This window comes from Sander vitreus, chromosome 23 (genome assembly GCF_031162955.1).
Source record: "Sander vitreus isolate 19-12246 chromosome 23, sanVit1, whole genome shotgun sequence".
NCBI classification, from domain to species: domain Eukaryota; kingdom Metazoa; phylum Chordata; class Actinopteri; order Perciformes; family Percidae; genus Sander; species Sander vitreus.
Window position 1 is genome coordinate 18,538,828 of NC_135877.1, and position 26,322 is coordinate 18,565,149.

Sequence of the window (26,322 nt, forward strand, 5' to 3'; positions counted from 1 at the left end):
AGTGAAAACCATGCATCTCCAAATTTGTTGAGATGGAATTTGAATTTCTCTGATAAACTGAAAAGTGTTCCTTTAGAAGAAAATTAAGAAAAGTCTCCTCCTTTTTAAGCTAAATAAAGTCTTTGGAAAACCTCTTGGATCAGCTGGAAACACAAAGCTGAAAAGAGGGCTGTTTTTCTGACACCATGGAAAGTGGACTTTTTGGAGATACGTTGTTCTCACAGGACAGCAACGCTACAAACATATGATGCTCTTATAGAATATGATGCATTGCTGTAGATTAAACTACCCAACACTATATATATAAGTTCAAATGAGCACAACCTTAAACATCTACAGAAGTAAAATGCAACGTACACATTAATGCAGCAGATACAGTATATTTTCAGAAACATCAGCTATCATAGGAAAACACTGACAGGGAACATTTATAATATTGCTGATAATACTTACATACCTTTACTTAAGTAAGATTTTACTGCAGTAAAGTATCTTAATACTTTTCAGTTTCTCTGAAATGTTTTGAGACCTTTTCATGAAAATAAACATTTATTTCTTTTTACATGATAAATTATACACACAAACAGTTAGCCATGTGGAACCTCACAAACCTGACTACATTTTGATCTCCTTTGTGTTCATATTAGTAGATCTCTTATACAATGTTCAAATGTTCATCCTTTTCTCTCTCTGCAGAAAATCTGTTCCCGGTCCTAAGATGAGCTGAATGTCTCCAAGGCGCTGTGAAGGGTCTTCAGTTCTTCTCTCATCTGGCTCAGAGCGTTTTGGATCTTGCCGGGCTGATCCAGAACCTCCACGCTGCAGGTAAAGGGGTCGTAGCGAACTGCAAAGGGGCGCTTGATGGTTGCAGAGTACCTCCTGTGGAAGGGAATGAATGCAGAGTTTAAACGGATGCAGAGATACAGATGTGTGACAAATATTAGGAAAACAACTCCCAAGTCTCTCATTAAAGGCACCCTATAAAACGTTTGACCACAAGTAGTCCTATGGAGCAATGTTTTTAGGAACAGGTCCCTGTTTCCCTCTGGACGTAATTAAATAGACTTAAAACCAATCAGAGCGAGGAAACAGCTTAGCTCTGAGCAACAAACCCAAGCTGGGGCGGTGCTTGGTCACAATATTTCTCAAATTACAGATCAACAGTACCTTTGGGGGGGGGGGGGTTAGGCATATCTATCTGCCAGAGCAAGTGAAACATGAGCTTGCAGATTTGTCTGGATTCCAGGCTTTTGGAGAGAAAAACTGCATGTACACAGAAACTTTATTTACAAGAAAACTTCACATGATACTTCTTGATTTAATTTCCCCTCAATTTGCCGCCAACTATAGACTTCATTTATTCCATTGGGAAATTGCATTTTTATCGGAGCTAGGTCGCATAAATTCTAAAACAAAAAAGATAAGCTGTGTGAGAAACAAAATCTTAAAGAAGGCCATTAGTAAACAACAAAGTAAAATGAACTCTAAGAATATAAACTCAACTAAAACTAGGACCATGCTCTTAAATCTACATATGTATTGAATGTATACTCTGCTAACTTTGTCATTGTAATATGTAAAAGTATTCAGAACTTCCATGCTCAAGGAAGAATATTATATAAGTATTAAAGCGTTATAAAATATTTCTCTTTAGACAACTAAAACAATTTACTGTAAATTCTGTTTAGCCTTAGGATGAAGTAATTCATTGAGGTTGTGGTCATGGTTTAATAAAAAACCTTGGACTTAGTAGAGATGTTGGTTCCCCAAATAGTTCCAAAATATAATGTGCAGTGTTTGATTTGAACAAGCAAACATTACATTTAAAACGTAGTTTAAGAAACAGTTTTAATGTAATGTCAATGTCCGAATCCAGCTAAATGAACACAGTTTGCACCCAACAGCAATAAAGTAACAAGGGAATACCTCATCTTAGTTTTTGCATCCTCAAAGCTTTCAGACACAAAGTAAACAGGCTGGTATGTTTGGTCCTGGTACGGCTGCACTGCTGTCTCCTCCGGGTTAAACGGCTTGTACTCCGGCTCATTAGACAGAGCGTACTGGAAGGGACAGGTCAAAGGTCAAAGACTGTCGGCACAAATGAATATGCAGCAAAATGACTTGTGTGTGAACTCACAACTAGCTCTCCGTAAGATGACAGGAGTCCGGCGCCGTAAGCTTTCACTGTTCCGTTCTGCTTGCAGAGGCCAAACTCCACAGTGAACCAATATAACTGTAAAGACAGAGCACAATAAAAAAGGGTTAGGCAGATATAGAGAGCAGGATTAAACATAATGTGCAGTCATTTATTTAAGCCACTAGATGGCAGGAAAGATCCGTTAAGAGAGCCTGTGTTTCCCTCCGATATTAAAAGCTTCTCTTTCAATATTTGACAAGACTGTGAATCAAAAACAGGTCCAAGCTTTTCACATATAAGGAAAAACAAATACTCCAGGAGTCAAAAATCATAAATGTAAAATAGAAATGTATCACAAAACATGAACAATATGTGAACTATATGTTGTGTACAGTGTTTAAAAACAAAGAGGATGAAATGTACAGACTTTATGTCAAATTGTGTAATTTTCCTATTCTCGTGATGAAGAACTGTGTCTGAATATATTAAAATTACACTTCAGGTGGCATTAAAATCTAATTTCAGGTTTAAAAATCGTAATAAAAACCTACCGTTGACAGTTTCTGGATGTCTTCATCTGAAGCTCCGAGCGAGGCAAGTCCAATCTCCTGAAATAGTTCAAATGGATTCGAGGTAAAGCTGATAATACTAGATTGCACTCTGATTATGTCAAATCAAAGAACAGAGTGCAGCACAGTGCAGTTACCTGTGAAAACTGGGCGAATTCTTTATCTGCCAGCATGGGAATATGGCCGAGTAGTTCATGGCAGCAGTCCCTGTCATGGCAGATGGAACCGAGTCAATGAAAGGTAAAGCAGCTGAGTACACGAATAAATAAGTTGGGTCCCAGAAAACCATGACTCACGGCTCAGGGGAGTGCATGGGAGCTGAGGAGTGACGGATGTACTGTGTGCACTGAAACACCCGGAAGGCCAGACTGGTCAGGAAGTCTCTGGCTGACAGCAGGCCGGCTACTGGACGCAGCTGGAAACCAGTTTTCTCTGAAAGGAGCAGAAACGCTGTCAAAGACACTGGGATGGAGCTCCGAGGAAGTAGAGCCAACAGATGCATGAAGATATGACCTCAATGTCAAATTCATTTTTGGCATTGTTGGTCCACATTTGTTAATCTCTTTTTTTTTTTTTTTTTTTGCAATGGGAAGTAATTTCATACATAAATCTCATTCCTCATATTTCAAGTCCTTCACAAAAGGACAAAATATTAATGTAAAAATTCATAAAGTCAAATTCTCTATGAGATTGTGATGTCTTTACTCTTCTAATAAATGCTGTCCATAACAAAGTAGCTTGAGAGTTCATTCCACCAGTGGACTATTGCTGGGGGTTTAGAAGCCTTCCATTTTAAAGCTAAGCATTTCCTAGCTGCCATCAAAGCAAGATCATACTTCTTCATGTACATATGTTCATACATCTTTTTTTTTTTTTTTTTTTAAATGTCACTCCATCGCTATCTCTCTGTCTCAGTTTGTACAGTAGCATGATTCCCACAGAAGCTCATTGTTATTTAGCCATATTTAAGCAAGGTTACACATGACTATAAGGACAGGTAGCAATGTAATATCTGCATTGCTTGAGTAGTTCTTTTGCAGTATCTCAAACACACATTCTAATAACATCTACTTATTGGCTGGTGTTTTTTTGTCGTATGAGCAGCACAGGATACAATTTAGGATTGTGACTTTATGGATTTTGTTACTTGTTTGGGCTCAGAAGTCTTCACTCGCAAATGCAAATAAACAGTGAAGTGAAATAAATGTTTTCTTTCCACTCTCTGTCTGAAAGAAGACATGTTATGGAAGCAGAATTTACCAGTGCATGGAAAAACTATGCGTTTGCCTGTGGTGTCTGGCCTTAGAAAATACATCTAAATGAATAACTGACACACTGAAACTTTGAAACAGCACTTTTGAGTCAGTACTGGAGATTTTGATCACTATGTTTTTATTTTGAGTCCAGCTTTTGGTGTAAAAAGCTGTGGTGTAGTCTACGTGATACACAGGTATACGCAGTATACCCACTAAGAAAGCTCCAGGACTTCCATATACCCACTTAAAAATGCCCAATGACACGCAACAACATACTTTCCATCATATTTTTGATATATTTTGAATTGTCATCTGTGTTTTTATTCTTCACATAGGCTAAATAAAGGGATTTCTACCGTGACTTGGTGTATAAAAGTGTGTCAGAATACAGGAAATGAAGTCGTTGATGCTCCCTGGGGGAGGTCACCCCCCCCCCCCCCAAAGGCAGATTCTGGCCAATATACAGTACAGTATACCCACTACAATGCATTAGACTACACCACTGGTAAAAAGGTCTAACTTTGTCATCTTTAGCGTGACAGAAACTTCTTGTTTCTACCTTTTCTATCTCTCTCATGGCCTCTTGATTGTGTTTTTGCTCTCTGTTATTTTTTTTTAGGATCACAAAACCCTTTAAACTTCTTTTTTCTCTCTATTTGAGGCTTCTTTTGATTCCAGGTTTTCTTTCGGCGTCATCTTTTAAGGACGTCAGACACCTGTAATTTATTATCTCCAACTTTTATTATAAAATAAATCTCCTTTGACCCATATTTAATATATATGTCTTTTTAAGCATTCTTCATTTTTTTTTTACTTTTTTTTCTCTGTTTTTTAGTGTTGGAAACGTTTCTTGATTTGACCTTTTCACTGTTATATGTTTATGCTGTTATGTAAAAGACAAAATCTCTCATAATTCTACTTTTGCAGGAGCTTTTTAGAGCAGAAACATTAATTTCTTCTACTTTTTCAGTCTGTATGTTTTCAGTCTTATCTTTTGAAGACCATCATCATTCTAAATGTTGCTATCTTTGGCACCTTTCAGGAAGGCAGAAACCTCTCTGAGCTGAGGGATGCGGTCCTCTCCGTAGCCACACTCTTTCTCCAGCTGCTGCAGCCCGTCCATGAACTGCCTGCAGGCCAGACCGGGGTAAATACTCCGCAGCTGCCGGTAAACCTCCCTCCTTTTAACACAACAACACATTGTACTTTAATCATCTTCCACTGTGCGTCTCCATTTATAACATGCAGGACTGTGCAGCCCATTCTCACCATGTGAATACTTCCTCTGCTGTGTACTCCACAATGGGCAACGGGTCCCCCCTGTGACAAAGAAAATTCATTTATGAGAGAATATTTGAGTGATACATAGTGCTCAATGAAGATAAATAAACATCTGACTCACTGTTTGTAAGTGGAGGCTAGCTCACATATGAAAGCCCGTCTTTTTCTGTATTCTGAATCGCTGTATCCCTGTGGAAGAAAGATGTTAAATTAGTACAAATAAGCTGAGTGTTTTCCTGATAAATATGATTTAAAGATTTGCTGCAGATATGTAAGCGCTCACTGGATGGTCCTGGTCCATGTCCGGATCAAATTTGGTTATTAACATGTTGCATCTGTCGAGATCTTTTATCTGTTGGGGAAACCATGGAACTGTGGGAGGAAAAATAATGAATTAGTGCTTTTGTAATGGACCTTATTATCATATTACATAAAAAAAAAAAGTAACATTGTGTCCGGGTTAGCTCAGTCGGTAGAGCAGGCGCACATATATAGAGGTGTATGCCTCGACACAAAAGGTCCAGGGTTCGGTCCTATCCGTTAAAGGTGGAAATGCCCCCCCCCCCCCAAAAAAAAGTAGCATTACCTAAGTAAGCCTGTAACATTGCATATCATGCCCTAATATGGGCGTACCTCACTAGTAGGGGTGTAAAAAAAAATCAATATACTTGAGTATCGCGATATTTTATTTAGCAATACTATATCGATTTTCAAAAACGCAATATCGATTTATTTATTTTTTTAATTATTATTTTCATTATTATTTTTGTTTTTTTTGTTTTTATAGTTTACGTGCAAAAATATTCATGTACGACAGTGGTTCACATTTATGTTGTGTTTAAACCCCCTACCACTAGGTGGCTATGCTGAGACACACCACTAGTGTCCTTGCCTAGCAGTGCCTGACTTTTTGCTAGAAGCTAACAATGTAGCTATGGCTGAACTTTGGCCTACTTTAGCATATAAAAATGTACTCACTAAGAACCTGGGAACCACAATCCCAAACTGGCAGTTTCATTTTCTGTGTACTGAATTGTTTACCTAAAGTAAACTTCTTTGACTTTTATGCACATCATGTCTTTTTTTTAAATATTAGTTTTTCTAAAATTATACTTTAAAAAAAATCGAAATATATTGCAATATATTGAATCGTGACCCATGTATCGTGATATGTATCGTATCGCCAGATTCTTGCCAATACACAGCCCTATTCACTAGTCTAATTAAAAAGCATTAGGGGAATAATACAAACCTTTTTCGTCTGGTATGAAGCGAACGTCGTCCATCACTCTCTTCAGTGAGTTGATGAAAGCGTCCAGGTCAGAGCTGTGAACTTCACACTTCATGAACAGCTCCAGGTCTGTCGTGCTGTTCTTTGACTTCCTCCCCGGTCGGCTTTCGATGTGGAGAAGTTTCGCTTCAAACGTCTGTAAAGGGATACAAAAACAAAGAGCAAAAGATGTCAAAAATTTCACACAAAAAGGCCGATAATCAAGGCCTTGGCACTGAGGAGAAGCTCAATGGCCTTTTAGTTTAGTTATTGTCATTATGCTGACAATGTACGTATTTTGCATTCATTTATTGAAATCCAAGCTACAATTTCCACTCGGGTCTTCATTTAATAATAGTTGATCAAGTAATATCTTTTCACTAATCAGTCAGGTGGTTATTTACTTGGATTTGTTGGAAGTTAAAGGCTCAGGTGATGCATTTTAGGGATTTTATTTTGCCCATTCTTTAAGATGAAATCTATAACCCAAATCCAAAATGCAAGATTGGAGCCTCAAATTCATGGAAATATCTTAGAAGGATCAAATCTGTTCATTATTAATTCATATTGATGAATGAATGTTATTCATGTTTTTGATTGCTGTTTAAGAATTGTTTACATCAGTAATCTGCAGTACATCATGGTATAGTTTTCCAATTATTATTATTATTATCATTGTGAATGTGAATAAAACTCACATTTATGGTAAAAATGATGGATTAGAGCTGATTTTTAAATTTTTTATATAATGTTACAAATATGACTCCTATTTGCAGTGGTGAAAAGTAACTAAGTACATGTACTCTAGTACTTTACTTAAGCACAACTTTGAGGTGCTTGTACTCTACTTGACTACTCCGATTTTAATGTTACTTTCTACTCCTACTCCACTGTATTTCAGAAGAAATATTGTAGGCTAGCTGTTGTAACCCCCCATCCCCTCTGTAAATTATGGGCTAATAATATAATTTAGCCTACAATATTCCTGAAAGTTCATTTACTTTTTAAAACTTTAAGTACTCTACATCTTTTTACTAGTAGTAATAGCTTCTTCTGGACTTTACCTTGATTTGGATCTTAAACGCAATATTTTTACAGTGTTGTATCATTAGGCTATACTTTCACACAAGTCAAATATCTGAATTTGAGGCTTACCTCAAATATTTTCCCAGTTTTGAAGAATCCGGCGTTTTTCTCATTGCTGAGAGAGAACAGGACGTTCAGTGTCACCCTGCCGTCCCTCTCGTCGAACACGAAGCTGTCTCCGTACCGGGAGGGCCCCGGGGGCCCCGGGGAGCCCGCCGAGCCGCTGCTGCGCTCCCTGCGGGCATCCTCGATCAGACTCTGCTTCCTCCCGCTGAACCCAGCCGTCTGCACCCCGTTCTCCGTCTTCATCTACGGGCCGTGTGGTCTCTGCTAGGGGCTTCACAGAGGGACCGGAGCCAACTGGATGTGTGCCACCGTCACCTCGCCGACACGTTTAAATACCCTGTCATCTGAGGGCTTTATGGAGATCAGTTGCAAAGGTGTTTATTTATTTATTTTTATATTATGAATCACAGATGCATCACAGATGCATTCAAGTAACAGGTCATTATGGGTTACATAAATGTTCCATATTCTATTTTTAGTAAATAAAATCCAGTTTATTCAGATTTGTGGTGGTTAAAAGGGTTAGTGCATATTAGAGAATTCATAATAGCCTATATATTATTCATTTCTAAATCAATATCTCAAAATCGTTTAACACAATGACTTGCAGCATAAAAACTTCTTATTATATTTCGGTTACACTTTATTTTAACCTCCATAAGCAGCATGAAACACATTTAATAAATGGTCTACTATAATGAACATTTTAAGTGTTTATTAATGTATTTGGCCACAACTATAACTCCGCCGCCTTAACTGAATGCTGGTATATAAACAGGCTCATGAATGGCAATATAATATAACACAGTTGTAATAATATAAGACTCTTCTGTTTATTAATGTGCAGGATTTGTCAACAGTTATATCTTCTCCGATGAAGACATATTTTATGTTTTTACAAATGTGTTTTTATCATTTCTTATCTGTCTGTACAGCAGCAAGTCATGGTTGCCCACAGGATGAGTTAGTTGATTTCTTTATTTTTGGACTTTTTGTAGTATTGTTATCTGTATCTGGCTTATATAAATGTGTGTTGTCCTGTAAGCCCACACAGGCTGGATACATGTTGTAGACACCATGATGAAAACATCGGTATAATATTATATATATACATATAAGGTATCTAAGAACTAATTATCAATGGAGGAAAAAAATTTCTGACAGAGAGAGAAGAGAAATATTTATTTTTTTCATTAAAACGTTTAATGCAAATACAAAACATTTAATTTAGCCAAGCAAAATGGAAGCTAGGGGCAGAAATGATCTGTCAATATGATTTTAGGTTTGAAGTGCATAGAAAGGATTCTCTTTTTTTTTTTTATAGTTTTTACATCGTATTAGAAGTAAAATGTGTTGTTTACATTTTGGGATTGAAATTCATCAAAGTCACTGAAGAGATCATTTAGGTTAATCGACAAACCCTCTTATTTTGAAAAACATGTCTCTTAATAACACTTATACTGTAATAATATTGGCAGTACCATGGCTACACGGTAACAGGCTACACTTTATTCACTTGCCTAAAATACTAATTGGATTACAGTAATATTGCCAATTTGACTTGGCATATTTGTTTAAATACAAAGAAAGCTAATTTGCAAGCATGCTAAGCAGAACTACCTGATAATAAACCAAAGCTTTATTGAATAAATGAAGAGATTTTTAGGGTGCTTAGGCTCAGATTGCATTTGCAGTTACTTCAGTTTCTGCAGGGCTTCACACAGTTTCCCCATTTCACCTGAAACAAGAGAAAACAAAAACAGATTTAGAGTAAAACAAAACTAACCTGGAACTTACATTTTCATGACTCAAAGTTGCCTGGCTTATTTAGTGTTACAGTAGTTTTTCTCAGTTTATCTAATTATAGGCAAAAGAGATTTTAGTGTCCACTCCAAGAGAAATAGTGAACGTAGGGGCATACCTCTGATGCTGTCAGCCAGGTTCTTGAGCTGCTGGCTGTTGTCCAGCACTTCAATACTCTGGGTGTATGGATTGTAGCACACTGAGAAAGGCCTGGGGATGGTGCTTGCAAATTTCCTGCAGACAGGGACGTTAATGTTAGGCATGTTCTCTATGTAACCTAAACTTATATGCAGGAAAGCATGAAAATAAACTCATTTTCTTACCTCACTTTCTCCTTGGCATCCTCAAAGCTCTCAGCAACAAAGTAAACAGGCTGGTACTCTGTGATTGGGTACTTCTGGATGCTGGTCCTGTCGGGGTCAAAGGGCTGGAGTTTTGGCTTGTCTGTCAAGCTGTACTAAAAGAAAAAAAAAAAAGAAAGGACATATTTCATTTCAGTGTCTCAATGAGTGTCTCTGTTCCCATTACTACTAGAGTAAACAGGAAGTGCAGCATGATTCAGGGCTCTGCTGTCTTGTTGATGTGACTTGGCAGAGTGCACATTCTCTGCTGACAGCGGCTGATGTAACTTGTGACCTTGATAGCAAGCTGTCTGTCCTCTCTCTCTCTCTCTCTCTCTTTCCCCCCACTTATCCACTGAACACTGGGCAGGCACTCCCCCAGTTACACACAAAACCAGAATCTGAGTGGACCACTAACCCACTGCCAGCACTGCTGCTGCTGTGCAACAGAGTCAAAGTGTAATAAACAACAGATGGAGGCCGAAACAGTTTATCTTGCTGCTGCGGGGGTCCATGTTTGCTGAAAGTGATGTACAGACTGTTTTGTTGGAGCCTTTGACTCAACACACACGTGTTGCCCCCTTCCTTTCTCTTACCTGCAGCTCTCCAAACGATGAAAGCAAGCCAGCTCCGTAAGCTTTGATCTCTGAGCCCTGCTTACAGAGGCCAAACTCCACAGTGAACCAGTACACCTGAGGGAACACATAAGGTTCATAAAAATATGATATATACACCAAATCCAGAAACAGAAACAAAGAAGGTTGATAAACGGGCTTCTCTGAAGTCCACGCACCAGGAGATCCTTGAGAAGATTTAAAGGGTCACACAACATATTTTCTAACTTACATCTTGTGCTATCTAGCCATGCATGTAGTTTTGGATTTTGGTTTTTCTCAGGTTTTGAGATATCTGTGATATTTCTGCTGCCATGCCAATACAATGGAGGCGAATGAAATATCATTTTGGCTGCTCACAACCATATAGTGTACATTAAAGGACAATTCCGGCGCAAAACGAACCTAGGGGTTATTAACAGATGTGTACCCACTCGATCGTCCTCTGGGTCATGTTTTCATGCTAATCGAATGTGTTTGTAGCTTGAAACAAGCTAGTGCGGACTGCTGATTAGCTTACAACGCTAGTATTCGGGGCACAGGGAAAGTAAAAACAAATCGCTATTTATCCCACTAAAAAGGCTCAAAATATCACCACACTTCAACCATAGCATAATGAGGGTCCCTAAATGTTAACCGAAGCATTGAGAACTTTGTAAGCGTAAAGACAGTTTATTAAAAAGATAGTTTAGAAAGACAGTAGCGTTCTCGTATACAGGCGGCCGCCGTCTTGGGAGCTACTGCCTTTCTAAACTATCTTTTTAATAAACTGTCTGTCATGAAATCATGTCCCAGAGAGCGATCGAGTGGGTACACATCTGTTATTAACCCCTAGGTTCGTTTTGCGCCGGAATTGTCCTTTAAGATGGACAAAGCCTTTTTACTTCCTCCTATTGGACAAAAATCAAGCCAAAGTATCCCGGATACGGGCACTGCCATGTTGCGCTGGTGATGTAATTTGGATCCAGAGTCTGTGCAGTATTGTGTATTGTGTGTATTGTGTAATGTACTCAGTACTCACAGTAGCAAGTTTCTCAATGAACTCATCGGGAGCACCAAGGGAGGCTAGACCAATTTCCTACGCAGAATAGCATCAAAGCATAAAGATTAGAAAATGAAAATATATTACATCGATTTGTATGTTAAGATAACAGTTCAGTGATCTTCTGAGGGAAAGGAACTGTTACAGCAGCACTTATAAAATATATTTATATCTTAAATATAAATAAATCAAAGTTAGAATGTTTTGTAAATACAGAATATACAATGGACAATGAATGTGTCTTTTTTATTTAGTTTTGTATTCATCACTTCTGCTCTGACAGGAAACTTAGTTACCTGTGAGAATTGGGCGAAACTGGAGTCAGCAAACAGAGGAACGTGTCCCAGAAGCTCATGGCAGATATCCCTGTGTTAAGTACCAAAATGACTCTTTAAAAATCACACGTACGTATAATGTATATATTCCCTCTTTTATGAATAGAGTTTCGACACTCACGGCTCAGGTGTGTATGTGGGCTTGGAGCTGTGACGAATGTACTGCGTGGAATGAAAGACACGGAAGGCGAGTCCAGCCAGGAAGTCGCGGGACGAGAGCAAGCCGGCCACCGGGCGAAGCCGGAAGCCTGTGCATGCTGCAGGAAAGAGTGGGACAGATGAAAGAGGTGAGTGTTTGGTTGTGTTGAACAAGAGCAGTTAGTGAGGGGAGAGAGGGAGCAATAGGAAGAAGGGCGTTTGAACAGGACCTGCCGCCCACATTCAACTAAATGAATGAATGATGTCATCCATGGGACCTCAGGGTCAATAACAAGACAGGACTTACACTGCAGGAAGCGGGACACGTCCTCCAGCTGTGGAATGTTGTCCTGCCTGTAGCCGCAGTATTTCTCCAGCAGGGGGAAGACCCGGTTGTGTTCGCGGCAGGCGTGCGTCGGGTACAGAGTCTTCAGCTCCTTGAACACCGTCCCCCATGTGGCCTTTTCCTCCTCTGTGTACTCCACTCGAGGGATGATTTGGCCACTGGGACAAAGACATGAGGTTACTGCATGTGATTTATGCTGTTTCTTGTTGAGCTTTGTGTACCAGTATAAAAGCCATTCTAGGGACAAGCATTGCACACTTAGGCTATAAATGCTGTGGCAGTTATATACCGTTTACCTGCAGATAGACGTAGTGCATAAGGACAGTATTGCCTTAAGCAAACATTGTTCTACACATATACAGTATACCAGTGTTTGCCTAAGATTTTTACCTCCGACAAGCTTAAGGAGGTTTCGTTTTTGGTTCGGTTTGTCTACTGGCTAAATTTCCATTAAAGTTGGTGGAAGAGTGTTTCACTTTTGTTAAAATTGGGAGATAGGGCATGGCCTTGGCGGAGGTCTGCACTCTCCGAGTGCCTGTCTAATTCTATTTATGATGGCCAATTTTACCTGATTACATATATACATGTAATGTATATACAGTATAGTGTCCATCTGTTTATTTAGTGTCCTTATAATTCCTATTCCTTATAAGTCCTAAGAGGTTTCCAATGTTGTATATGAGAACTATGTTATTTGGTGGTAATCATTGTACTAACTAATTTATTTGAGTTTTTAAGAATGAGCCAGTAAAAATTTCCTCGAAGATATTTACTGGGCAAAGTGACAAATCCATTAATATTCACATTTCATTCATTTTTACTTTATTCTCTGTTTTTGTTGAATTGTATACTTTCTTAAAGACACATTTATACATTTTATTTTTATTTTTTATTGGTATAATAACATTTGGAAGTGCCTCCATTTTCCCTATATTTAGTAACAATTTTCTAGGAACCCTCCCATAAGAATTTACAAAGGAAAATTAAAATGAATCAATTATTAAATCAATAATTCCTCCTGCTTCTGCACTGCAGACCTTAAACATTCTATAAACTGAATTATTTTATAAACATACTGCTGATTTCTTCTAACAAACATGTTCAAATTGATGCTTTTAGAGTTTTTTTTATTATTTAGGTTTCCCCCAAATTTCCCCATGATGATAGACTGTGTGAGCACAGCATCGCTTCATTATTTGTCATAATCACAGTATTACGCAGCTGTGTAAATGCGAACCACCTCAGTGGACATTTCATTGGGTTTGCTGCTCTTTGTAGTGCCCGTGAATAATACTTCACAATTATACACACAAAGACCCTTTAAATCCACCATTGACTGCCTGTAATTTGTCCCTATTTGTTTATGATAATTTTCAAGGCAAAGCAGAGAAAGAAATCACCCAGAATTACCACTAAGATATCAAATATTTTCATCCATAACTCACACAAAATAAGAGAGTTTAAAAATAAAGATTTTTAGGAGTAGTTACTGTCTGTAGTTGTAGGCAATGTCAGCAAACTCCTTCCTGCGGACTCTGTACACTGGATCTGTGAAGCCCTGAACACACACCCACCCACACACACACACACACACACACACACACACACACACACACACACACACACACACACACACACACACACACACACACAAAGACAAAGGAAAGCCATGTTAGATCTCATGATCGCAGCCTGGTCACTCACAGCTGAATCAAAGAGTGGAAATCCTCTGCTAAGGCTAAACCCTGTGGCCTTTGACAGCGTTATGCACTCCGTCTCTAATAAGAGCACGCAAATACATATTCAAATGAAGCCTTTGTAGAGTGTATTTCAGCTTATGATGAATACATTTTGCTTTAATGGCGGTGGCAAAAGGGAGCAATTATCTATAATTATAGGGGCTCAATTAAAGCAATGACATCAATTTCTGTGTGTAGATAGTTACCATTAGAATAGACGGCAGAGTGCAGCCTGTCATCTCCGCAGCCCCGTCTTTCATAACAAGTGGGCGTGAGTGGGCCATATTCACACACAAACACATGCACACGTGCAGAGGCAGGATGTGGCACACAGACAGTGATGGATGAGTCAGTCTTACCGGGTGATCAGAATCTAGCTCGGAGCCGTAACTGAGGATCTGGTTGGCAAAACGGTCCAAGTCCTGCATGTCATTAGGGAACCATGGCACTGTTGAATAATAACAGTTATTAAACATGGATAATTTATGTTTTTATTGAACATGTATTCATTCAGGTCAAATCAATTAGGAATTAATTCCCCAAACATTGACCAGAGCTAAGAAAATGTAGTGCTCTTGTCACTTTAGCTCTATTCTGCGTGATAATTTATATTTCTAAGTCTAAACAATTTGTAGTCCTTATTTATGCCAAATAATAAAATTAAATAATAATAAAAGCTCACTGTGTAGCCCCAGTGAGGATTAGCTATTTCTTAACCCAACTGAATCTTTGGGTTTTGGACTGTTGATCGGACAAAACCAGACATTTGAACTAATTAAACTAAACTAATTATTTTACAGACCGATCGATTAATCTGCAGTGAAAATAATTTGTTGCAGCCTGAGTATTGTGGGATTCTTGACTGATTGAAATGAGTACAGATTGATATTGATGTTCGTAATGTAGATGATGGTTTGCCTGTTGGATTTCTTTTTCAGTGCCATGGCGTTTTGACACTCAGCAGAACAGTAATCAAGGGTCATCTGCTTGTTCACATGGATTTATGACACTCAAAAACACTGGGGCCCAATCATTAATCTACATTTGTGCAGTGTGGTCCAGCCTGAGGCCCCAGGAAGACAATATGTTGCTGCTTGGCTCCTCTATAAACAGGCAGTCTCCAAAACTGGCCATAAATATCCCCTTATCCACTTGACCCTGACCAGCAGACCACAGTGTCTACACCAAGGTCAAAGGAGGATCCATGGTGGCCCTGTCTGTCTCTGCCGGGACCTTGGCATGTTCTCCTTCACTGTGTTAGTCTGGGACCAGGACACAGAGCTCCTCTGTTCCTGCTGAGCCTGTTGGTTCTCAGTAGCTAAACTAAGTCATTCTGGAAACAACTAATAAAGGGGGCTAGATGTGGGTGAGGGGCCATCAGTCTCATCAGCGACGCTGGCTGTCCATTACCCAGTCTGGCTGGGGGGTCATGAAGCACCACCCAACAGCCAACACTGTGCTCAGTTGATAAATGGAACATTTCAGCTAGATTTTTTAGCCACGCTAGCTGTGTGGCTTTAGGGATGGCAATGTTGGTTGATCGGTCCATCACTTTGACCCAGACTGAAATATCTTAACAACTATTGAATGGATTGCCATAACATTTTGAACAGACATTCATGGTCCCCAAAGGATGAATCCTAGTAGCTTTAGTGATCCCCTGATTTTTCTTCTAGCACCACCATGATGTTGACATTTTTATTTTTTAGTCAAATACCTCAACAACTATGGAATGTATTGCCATGAAACTTGGTTCAGATGTCCATGTTCCCCAGAGGATGAACCCTAATGACCTGACTTTTCCAACTGTATAGCACCACCAGTAGGTCAAAGGTTTCACCTTTGTAACAAAATATCTTTATCGGTTGGATTGGCACAGACAAGCAGTCACAGCAAGACATTCATGATCCCTAGAGGATGAACCCTATTGACTTTGGTGATCCTGAGTTTTCCTCTAGTGCCTCAATGAGGTTGACATTTGTGGTTTTCACTGAAATATCTTGACACATGTTTGACGATTCACCATGAAATTTGATGCACACATTCACGTTCCCCTCTGGATCAATTGTAATAACTTCATTGTGATTCTGACTTTTCATCTAGTTTCTAAAAATGGTTTAACACTATGGAAGATGGAACACATAGTAAACAATACCCGCAAAAAAATCAGCATGTTTGCAAAATTCACTATACCTATGGCAAAGTCTGTGGATCTAATAACATGTGACACAAAAATGTAAACCCTCCTTCCAGTTATGAAACAATTGAAACAAAATTACATTTTTATTTATTAATTTTATTTTATTTATTTAGTCAATACGATGGATCAGATTAAATGTGGATAAAGGGGAAATCAGATCAATCCATTTGTAAACTCACAATGTTATGTTATGTTAGCATGTTATGTATACACATTGCTATTATGTTGAGGATTCATTCTCATCCTCTCACTACGATTACACAAAGGCACCAACCTGTGTCCTTCTGTTTGTTGCGTGACAGCTCATGCACATGGCCGCTGATTTGTGTACGCAGGCCTTCGATGACGTCATCCAGAGCCTGGGAGCAGGTGGGGTCCACACTGATGAAGAACTCGTACTGGTTTTTGTCCATCCGCGACGGACGGGACTCGATGTGTGTCAGGTTGATGCCATTCTCCTGCGAGAAGAGACTGTGGTGAGACCTGAGGTGATATTTGTTTGTGTTTCAAAGAACTTGTTGGTCTCCATTTAGATTTGATGTAATTTTTCATTTGAAGGCAAAATAATCATCATATAAACAAAGTGGAAAAATTACAAAACACATGCATGTCAGATAAACATCTATGTCAGTGATATTCAATAGGGGGTCCGTGACACCTAGGGGGTTTTCAGAGTTAGTGCAGGGGGGGCCGCCACATTATTTGTTTACAAAAAACTTTCTTTTTTCAAAAATTAATATATGTCTGAAAATACACATTAATAACATTGTCAACTAACATTTTAATCGCAAAGATAAATTGGCCTATTTGTAAAACACATATTGAAGATAAGCTTACTATGCATAATATGGTAGCCATACAGTTAAGCTTAAGGATTCACTGACATTCATTTTCATCCATGCAGCCCAGTTTAATGCAACATAATTTTGTATAGTATATGTAGTAGGGGGTCCCTACTCCGTCTCTCTTTTAGCTAAGGGGTCCTTGGCCTGAAAAACATTGAAGACCCCTGATCTAAGTGATAAACAACTGTAAGTGTTTTTGCTGCAACAGGCTCCAGCACTACTTTCGTTCCACCACTAGAGTGCGGTGTTTTCTTACTAAATTGATGGCTATTTATCAGACATTGTGGAGTCCACCATGGCCTTGAGTCAGAACGCTACCTTGAACTTTCTATCTGCAAACTGACAATGAGCCAGACAGAATGGACTTATGGCATTTAGGCTTTTTCTCATTCTGCAGCATGAACACAAAACCCTTGGAATGTTTCCAAACCCTTTTGGACAGGAGTTCTTCTTAAGGTCCAAAATGCAGAGAGGCTCCAGCTCATGCTGGAGAGCGTGACAATCTTTGAAGTGGTAATTACCATTAAAAAGGTATTTATGTTTACGTAACTTTGGGGAAGGAGAGGGAGTATGCTGTTCTCTGTCTACTATAGGCTAAGTAAAGAGGTGGGTGCGTGCAGCAGGGCCTCCCCTTTTCTCCCATCTGGATCCTATTTAACATTTAACAGCTTTTTTTGAGGACCATGTGGGCCTGTATCCCCTACGAGTGACTACAGAGATGACCAAAGAGTCCAGGTTGGCATTCAAAAGAAAAGATGAGTCGCTTTTTGTGATGTGCCGTTATCTATTGTCAGCTGATTTACTGAAGCTTTCTAAGCATATGAGCAGATGTTGTCCCATTGAACTTCTCAATTATTTAACTTCATTACTGTAAATCTTCCCCATAAGTTCAAAAACATGATATATAAAACAATGTGAACTGATTATATTATGTATATAGAACATTTCATCTAAAAAAAACTGACGAAGTGAGTTCAAGTAGAACTAACTATCCATCATTGATTTCCCTTTTAAAATATAGTTAAAAAGGAAGACATCTAGTCTGACAATTAAGTCCGAGATTTTTGAACTAAAATTAAGATATAGATTGTGCAAAAGTGGCTGCATCTAATTATTTGGAAGATGCCCCCTAATATGTTGTACATTCATTGCATTTAGCAAGGAAAAGTAGGGTGAAGCTTTGGGATTACAACATTTAAATTCATATATTTAATATTAAGTGATTAATGTGTCCCTGACCTCTGACAAAAGCTCAGTGATGCTGTTCTTTCTTTGCACAAAGGGAAACACTTTAACATCTGTGCTATTGGTTGCCTGGCCCATCTTAACATAAAAGTTAAATCCTAATCCCAGCAGCATGCAGGGGTTATTTGGTTAGATTTCTGTACCCCTCCGAGCCGTCCCACGACTGTAAGGCAGGTGACATTCACCCTTCTGTCGCCCACACTGAGGTCAGCCCGTGGCTCTGACTCGTCACATGAAGACCATGTTGCTGTGTCACATGTGTTTAAGGCCCAGGCGGATAAACAGTGTTTGACTGAAATATGGAGATTACAGACATAATGATAAGATGCCACGGCTGCTCGGCTAAACGCTAGCACATTGCTCTACGGAGCAAGCAGTCGTTTTCAGTTTATCAGAGAACACAGCAAAAAACAAGGAAGAAGTGCAGTATTTTTTCTTCAAAGCTGTGTTTATAGGGAAATGAACATGTGTTACATTGTTGTAAGGAGGAGAGGGGCGTGCTGATGGTTTGGGGGGGTAATTTGGCCTGTTTTGAAGAAAAACTGGAAAGAACAGGAGATTAGGGAGAGGAAGGGGGTGGAGCAGGGGGAGGATTTTGAAAGTGGGATCTCATAGGTTCATAAAGGATCCTGATGTTTGCTGCTGCATTTGGAGAGCAGCATTTGGCACATACTTGATATATTTAACAGAGTCAACACACCCACACGTCCACCCCCACAAAAAAAATTATCCAAAAACATTTTTCTTTAACCTAAAACATCTTTTGTCTTGGGATGTTTTGCATGTTTTTGAACTGTTTTCCTGTCGAATGTTCTGGAGACGAATTCTGTTTTACTTGCAAAAAGAGCAAACTTGAACCTTAAATTGACATGTCGAAGATCAAGAAATGAGTGTTTACTACGTGCCTTTGCACAGTCACGTACACAAGTATGCATTTTGTTTTGTTTAATGTTAATCAGTAACTTTATGATTGTGAAAGACCTGAAAAAGTTTAATCATCGACTCATCATGTCTATCTTTTGAAAAAAAAAAGATGCTTATGTGCTTTTTTGCTAAGAGTTTAATGAGAAGATTGATACCACTTTCAAAATTTCACCTAAGTAAAGTACAAAAGTAGTAGGCAAAATGACCCCTATCAGTGTGTTATTTTATTATATTGGATTATTATTACCGATGTTTCTAAAACGCAAGCAGTGTTTTAAAGAAACACTCCACCGATTTAAATCTTGGAAGTTCAGTTTATTCATCACAAGTCTGAGAAAACAGTTGTATAATATCTTCTGTGGATCTGGAGGAAGCTTTCCGAAGTTTAAGAAGCAAGGGTCTATTGAAAAACACTTTTGAATTGCATTATGGGAAATGTAGGATCCAGATTTATTCTAGGGACAAAAAGTCAGGATCCCGGACTCTACTGCTTTAATTTTGATCTTTTGTTTTTTGTCCCCCAACTTTATAAAAGTGCAAAATTAAATTGATATTTTTATTAAAGTGTCCCTTTAATATTGCAGCTGGTTATGGTGGATTTATTTTAACTACTTTATAAACTATTTAGTACTTTAATCTGTAAAAACGTAATATAAAAGCTGACTATATATTTGATACAAAGTATGTAAAATCCAAATTTTGAAAGTAACTAATAACGGTTGTGGAGTAAAATATGTTCAACTATTACACGCTATTACAAGTGAATAAAAATGATTAAATACAGTATAAATAATATTTCAAAACAGGACTAATTTAATGTTTTCCACCTCTACAAACCAGAAGTGTGTGATCAGTTTTTCTAAACAGTCCAATTAAGAGAGACAACACGTCTTCGAGGATCTTTAACCAAGTCCAGTTCCCCTTGATTTGAACCTTCCTTGGATATCTAGGACCTGGATGACTGAGAACCTTCACAGACATGAGCAGTCCAGTGTTTGACTATTTCATTATTACTATAAAACCCTGGAAGAGGTGGGTTAGTGGATCAAAGAGACGGCTGTCATGTTTGCACACGTCTGATACACAAATATCTGAGATAAGCTCAGTTTGTTTAGTTTACTTCTTTTCTTTTCTTCTTTGCAACTTATGTCAGGATCTGAGAGTTAAAAAAAAAAAAAAAAGATTTAATTATTTAACCAGGTAGGCCGTTGAGAACAGGTTCTCATTTACAATGGCGACCTGGCCATGAAATGCGTAAGCGTACAAGGCAACATATAGTTTCACAATCAACATAGTGCAAGAGAACAAAATACAATAGGCTACAAAGGTACAGATTAAGTAGGCAGTTCAAGCCAGTACAAGTTATTGATATATCTTCTAATAATGGCTGAAGCCATACATCTGTTCATCTATCTGTTATCCTGTATGTAAGCCCTGGGGATGGCTATAACAAAGATCAGGGGAAGCATTCATGCTCCTGTTCAACAGTGAAGGGGTGATGGCATGTATGTGAGCTGTTAGTGTAGAAATTTACCTCAAAGAGTCGCAGGCCCTTGGCTAAAGCTCCAACCTCCTCTTTCAGGGAGAAGATGCAGGAGATCACTTCGGACTTCTTGTTGGTCTCCTCCTCCAGGTACATGGAGCCCCTTCTCCTTAGCTGAAAGACACATTTCAGGAAACAACACAGGGCTTAAATGTGAGGTTTATGTTTTTTTTTTTTTTTTTTTTTTTTACACAAGCAGAATCTCAGGGGAGCAGCTAAAACTACTTTTACTGCAGGAGTCAATGAAATCAAAGTGATACTAAATGCAGTCATTTTATAGTTTATCTTGATCTTCTTATGAATTATGTGATGAAAACATGTTTTTAAACCTAAATCTGGCAGTTTAATGTGCATGAGCGTCTTCTTCACTGGTTCCCAACCTTTTTCCTTGAAGCCCTCCCTAAATTTAAAAGAAAAGCTGACCTACACAGCCCAATAGTCTCCTGGTGTTTGTTTCCTGGTGTCGTTTCATTTTGCTTGGCTTTATGAGCTAGCTTCTCGCCACAAATGACACATTGTGGCCGAGACCTGTCCTGTCCTTTCATAAAAACCGAAGTTAAGGTAACTTTACAGATATACATGTAGCCTTACTTTATTTTTTTGATACTGATGAGTCATCAGCACTTTTGGGTTCTTTAGACATGTTTCATTCATCAAAGAGTGATGCTCTGACTGCAGAAAAAATGAGAATTATCTAGCTAGCTGACCTGACAAAACTGATTGAAAGCTCTGGTCACAGAGATTGAGAGGTCCCATAGGTTTGGCCTACTAAGTAGTTAACCATTTTTAAGTGAGGACACAAAAAATTATCAATTTGCCAAATAATCAAATGTGTTTGTAGCTTGAAACTAGGGCGGACCGCTGATTAGCTTGCAAAGCTAGTATTCGGGGCACAGGGAAAGTAAAAACAAATAGCTATTTATACCACTAAAAAGGCTCAAAATATCACCACACTTCAATGGTAGCACAATGAGGGTCCCTAAATGTTAACCCAAACATTGAGAACATTGTAAGTGTACAGACAGTTTATTAAAAAGATAGTTTAGAAAGACAGTAGCTCCCAAGACGGTGGCCGCCTGTATACGAGAACGCGACTGTCTTTATAATCTATCTTTGTCTGTACACTTACAAAGTTCTCAATGCTTCGGTTAACATTTAGGGACCCTCATTATGCTACGTTTGAAGTGTGGTGATATTTTGAGCCTTTTTAGTGGTATAAATAGCAATTTGTTTTTACTTTCCCTGTGCCCCGAATACTAGCGCTGTAAGCTAATCAGCGGTCCGCGCTAGCTTGTTTCAAGCTACAAACACGGAATCGTCCTTTAACTCTAACAAAGCTTTCAAAACACCACAGTTCCACTTTTTAAATCAAGTAGGTGTGTAAATCTCAGATTTTCAGAGATCTTCTAATTGCTATATTGCTGATTCATCTGGGTTTTGAACTCATTCTGCACGCCCATGTTTTAGCACAGCCATATGTTGGAGAATGTGCATGAAATCTGTGTAAAAGCCATGATATTCTGCATTCAAGGCATCTGAGTAGCTTGAAACCTTCACACCTTTAACCTTTTGACACAGAGCTTTGCAGTGGGTGTGCTGGTACTGATCATAAGCTCCTCACAGCGGGTCAGAATATCTTACAGATGAAGAATTTCCTGTACAGCGCAGATAGTTATTTATTACATTTTTAAATTAAACATTTCATATGGAGCTTCAGTACAGTCTTTATGCATGGATCAAAATGTTACATTAGGAATGAAATGTTAAATTTGACATTTAGTTAAAGATTTTCTTGACTGCAAGAGTAGATCACAGGAATATGTTATGCTTTTTTTGGTGCTACAACGAAGCATTATTATTATTATTTTTTTACTATTGATCAATCTACAGATTAATTGTTTTGACCAGTGTTCGAACTATACCGTGGCCTTTGGGGGAGCCCAGTGGGGAGGGGGGGGGGGGGTCGTGCGCTGGCGACTTACAATGACTTACAAAGATACATAACAGCTACAAGTGTATGCACTATACAGGATTTACCCTATTATACTTTATCGACAGGAATTGATAGGTCAAACAGCAAACAGCCACCCACACAGTCTATAAACAAAGCATCAGGCTGTCTTTGAGATTTCACATGAACAACGGTTAAAGTTACTCAGGCTACCGAAGAATACCATATTTCCTCCGTTCAATTAGGCCTAAGCGACGCCCCCCCCCCACCCCCCCACCCCCCCAAGATTCCATCCTTAACCATTTTGCCAGCAGCGTGTTAGCATTTGAACTTGAACAGTGCTGTGTGTCCACAGTGTGTGCAGACTGTAGTTACAGTTTTGCCTGAGGCCTTTTGGAGGAGCAACAGTTAAGTTTTAGTTCATGATCTCTCTGCAGGGGAAACGGTCTCTAGCATGTTCCGTTTGACTTTCAACTTTACTCTGCAAACAAAAGTGTATTGGGAGTTGCACCTGGAATTGCCTCCAGCCTGAAAATAAACAACAAGAATGTTGCTATTAAAATGTGAAAAGATGTAGTGAAAAACACGCAGCTGTTACTTGCATCTATTCTGAATAAAACCAAAGGATGCAGCCAATGGCCAAGTGTGACTTTGCTCAAGATGCAAAGGCGATATACTGTCAGCTTTTTCATCTATCAATAGATAGCCTAATCTCTCTCAAGGGTTAAAGACGACACAAGGGTTAACAACAGCCATGTATATGGGCTCTTCCAGTCTCTCCACTGCTGGCTGTTCCAATTTAACGGGAGAGAGGAGCAAGAGGGGTTAGGATGGTGACCGGCCTCTGCCGAGCTGTTACTGCCACCATCTTCAGCCAGAGAGGACATTATTTCTTCAGCTTCTTCTTGCGTTGTCACCCCGGCGGGAGGTGTGCTAACAGGGGTTGCAGCAGGTGAATCGGTCGTGCTGTTAACGTCATCGCTACACAATTTCTTAGTAAAACCAAAATGAATTAAACTGCCTTCCTTGTTTTCTTTTTGCCCTGGCTATATGATGCTAACTGCATAATGGATTTCAAGGACTTTGCGCGCTGATTAATGGCCTCCAACATTTATATTTTTTATACGAATCTTTAATTTAACATGTATTAAACATGAGTTGAATTTGCACCGCAGCGCCGCCATGCCTTGATGCTCATGACAAGAATAGCATGTATAGTTATCTTTATTGAAGTGAATTAGGTTTAAATCGCCGCCATGCATGAATGAATTTTACACATAATAATCCACGATTATCACATTACACAAAACCGAAATTGCACATCAAAATGACACATGTTCATATCTTTAGAGACGTCCAATCAAATTTCACAAATCACGTTTTCAGGGGAGCCCATGTCTTATTAAAGGGAGCCGAGCTCCCCTAGCTCCCCCGTAGTTCGCACCCTGGTTTTGACTATAAAATAATGAAAAGTTCTAATAGTTTCCCACTACCCAATGTAATGTCTTTAAATAGCTTTTTTTTTGCCAAATCAATAACCTAAAGATATTTAATTAATCTCTGACATAAGACAAAGAAATAAATAAACGAAATATTCATGTTTGAGAAGTTGGAACTAGGTCATGTTTGGCATTTTTGCTTGGAAAATAACTTGTTCGATCATCAAAATAGTTGCAGGTTAAATTCCCTGTTGATTGACTAAAGCTTTAGCTGTTTATAAACATAACTGACAGGATTTTTTTTTTTAAATCCAGGCACCCCAAATACCAGCATACATAGAATCATTTTTGTTTTTGTAGGATGTTATGTTTCCAGTTGTAATATTGTCCATTTTTCACTAACATCAGCTGTTTTTTTTTTTTTTTTTAACTTTCTTTTCACTGAGGCCACTTCCCCTGCTTTGTCATGCTGTAGCCTACTACCTGGAATAGTCCAGCAATCACTGGCTCTATCACTGTTGTTGCATTTAAAACAGAATTGAATTAGCAGAAGATTATTATTTACAGTAACTTTAAGCTTTTTTCTGCTTAAAATGACCATATCATGACAGACAAATAAATGGATGAATTTCTGGATATAAAAAGTGGTGCCACTTTAAAAGTTATCTAGCAGGTATAACATCAGATTTACCCCTGTGTCTGGCTCCTGTGTCTCTGCCTCTGGCCCGGAGTTTCCATTGACTTTTTTGTATGCTGCGTCCATCTTCTTGCTCTTCAGGTGAACAACCTGTGTGTGTAGGCAGATGCTGAACTGTAATAGACTTTGTGTGTGCAGCTCCTGTCTATAAAACCTCTGCGTTGCAACGCCGGCCCACGTGACCCCCCCCACCCCCCCCACACACACACACGCACACACACACACACACACACACACACACACACACACTCCTCCTCCCCCCCCTATGTATCGGTATGTCACGAGACAGTAGAATTTCAATGGCACATCGGGTTCTTGTTGTCCAGCGGTGTTGCGGTTGCCCCCGGTATGCAGCACAGCTGGTTTTCAGCTAAAGCCATTTTTTTTCTTTTTTCTTCTTTTTGCTGCCCAGATGCCTGTTTGTCTTTGTGCAATCTGACTATATTTACCGTATAAACATTTGATTTACACTTACTCTGGTGGAAGAAGTACTTGGCGTACTTGGTTTGTTAGTAAAAGTCCTGCATTACTAAACTTATACTGATTATGTACCTGAAGTACAAATATTCTTGTAGGCTAGGCTACTGTATGTACTTGAAAAAGAAAGTACTCATTATGCAGAATGGCCCATTTAAGAATCGTATGTATTATATAACTGGATTATAATGATTGATGCATTAATGTGTTCATCACGTTAATGTTGGAAATCCGCATAAGTGATTGGCCAGAACCAGTAGTAGGGTCCTTCAGCCCATAACGTAGCTGCGTGAGCGTAGGACCTCGTACATGTAGGCAGATAGTACCACAGATAGAGAAGCTATTACCTAGCTAGCTAAGAAAAAAAGCTTAAAAAGTAATGCAAATGTTGTCATGGATATTGGACAACTGCTAAAACAAACAAACAAACAAAATACAAAGGTAGACCAAAAGGCTTTAGCACACTCAGAGACTCCTGCTGAAACAGAAAGCGGCTAAGCAGGTGCAGCAAAAACCGTGCTTTGCCGCCATGCTAACGTTAGCCTCGAACTTCTCATGCTCAGATACACCACTCCTTTTTACTTAGGGGGTTTTATTCGGTGGAGAAACGTCGCCTCCCACCTTATTAAAGAACTTGAATGTGAGTTAAAGAATTGTCAATGTCTTTATGTAAGAGTGAATTTGGTGACAGTGGGTCAAAACTTGTGCACTGAATTGTGTACATTTAGCCTGTTCTTTATTGATGTTTTGTTTGTTTTAAACTGGACCAAGTACATTTACTCGAGTAAATGTACTTAGTTACATTTCAATGAATAAGACAAATAAGTCTACAGCCTTGTACTTAAACGCCACAGTGTTTTGAGCTAAAAGCTAACGTTATCATGCTAACATATAGCCACAATGACAATGCTAGCATGTTTATGTTTAGCAGGTAACGTTTACCATGTTCACCATCTTTCTGATTGGCACTAAACACAA

At 38.9% G+C, this 26,322-nt stretch overlaps 2 protein-coding genes across 2 annotated transcripts; both read right to left on the reverse strand.

Moving 5' to 3' along the window:
• Window positions 1-542: 542 nt before the first annotated feature.
• Window positions 543-7,908, reverse strand: th2 (tyrosine hydroxylase 2). The gene is made up of 12 exons (XM_078242523.1): window positions 7,669-7,908; window positions 6,496-6,670; window positions 5,527-5,615; window positions 5,365-5,432; window positions 5,232-5,282; window positions 4,998-5,143; window positions 3,003-3,138; window positions 2,844-2,913; window positions 2,689-2,745; window positions 2,138-2,233; window positions 1,927-2,060; window positions 543-879 (listed from the first exon to the last, which is right to left on the reverse strand). The coding sequence occupies exons 1-12, from the start codon at window positions 7,906-7,908 to the stop codon at window positions 714-716; spliced, it is 1,428 nt and encodes a 475-aa protein (XP_078098649.1). The 3' UTR covers window positions 543-713.
• Window positions 7,909-8,830: 922 nt separating this feature from the next.
• On the reverse strand, window positions 8,831-25,030 carry pah (phenylalanine hydroxylase). Its single transcript, XM_078242927.1, has 13 exons — window positions 24,862-25,030; window positions 20,772-20,894; window positions 16,498-16,681; window positions 14,383-14,471; window positions 13,775-13,842; window positions 12,246-12,442; window positions 11,922-12,057; window positions 11,762-11,831; window positions 11,445-11,501; window positions 10,406-10,501; window positions 9,792-9,925; window positions 9,587-9,702; window positions 8,831-9,403 (listed from the first exon to the last, which is right to left on the reverse strand). Exons 1-13 carry the CDS (start codon window positions 24,931-24,933, stop codon window positions 9,360-9,362), a joined length of 1,386 nt encoding a protein of 461 aa, XP_078099053.1. The 5' UTR covers window positions 24,934-25,030; the 3' UTR covers window positions 8,831-9,359.
• Window positions 25,031-26,322: the final 1,292 nt, after the last annotated feature.

Excerpts from the sequence above, each read along its gene's own strand:
- th2 (XM_078242523.1), bottom strand. The coding sequence starts at position 7,908 with ATGAAGACGGAGAACGGGGTGCAGACGGCTGGGTTCAGCGGGAGGAAG. Across the intron at positions 5,433-5,526 it reads ACATGGACCAGGACCATCCA|GGATACAGCGATTCAGAATA; the intron begins GTGAGCGCTTAC and ends TTTCTTCCACAG. Across the intron at positions 2,234-2,688 it reads ACATCCAGAAACTGTCAACG|TTATATTGGTTCACTGTGGA; the intron begins GTAGGTTTTTAT and ends CTGTCTTTACAG.
- pah (XM_078242927.1), bottom strand. The coding sequence starts at position 24,933 with ATGGACGCAGCATACAAAAAAGTCAATGGAAACTCCGGGCCAGAGGCA. Across the intron at positions 11,832-11,921 it reads CCCACATACACACCTGAGCC|GGATATCTGCCATGAGCTTC; the intron begins GTGAGTGTCGAA and ends TACTTAACACAG. Across the intron at positions 10,502-11,444 it reads TCATTGAGAAACTTGCTACT|GTGTACTGGTTCACTGTGGA; the intron begins GTGAGTACTGAG and ends GTGTTCCCTCAG.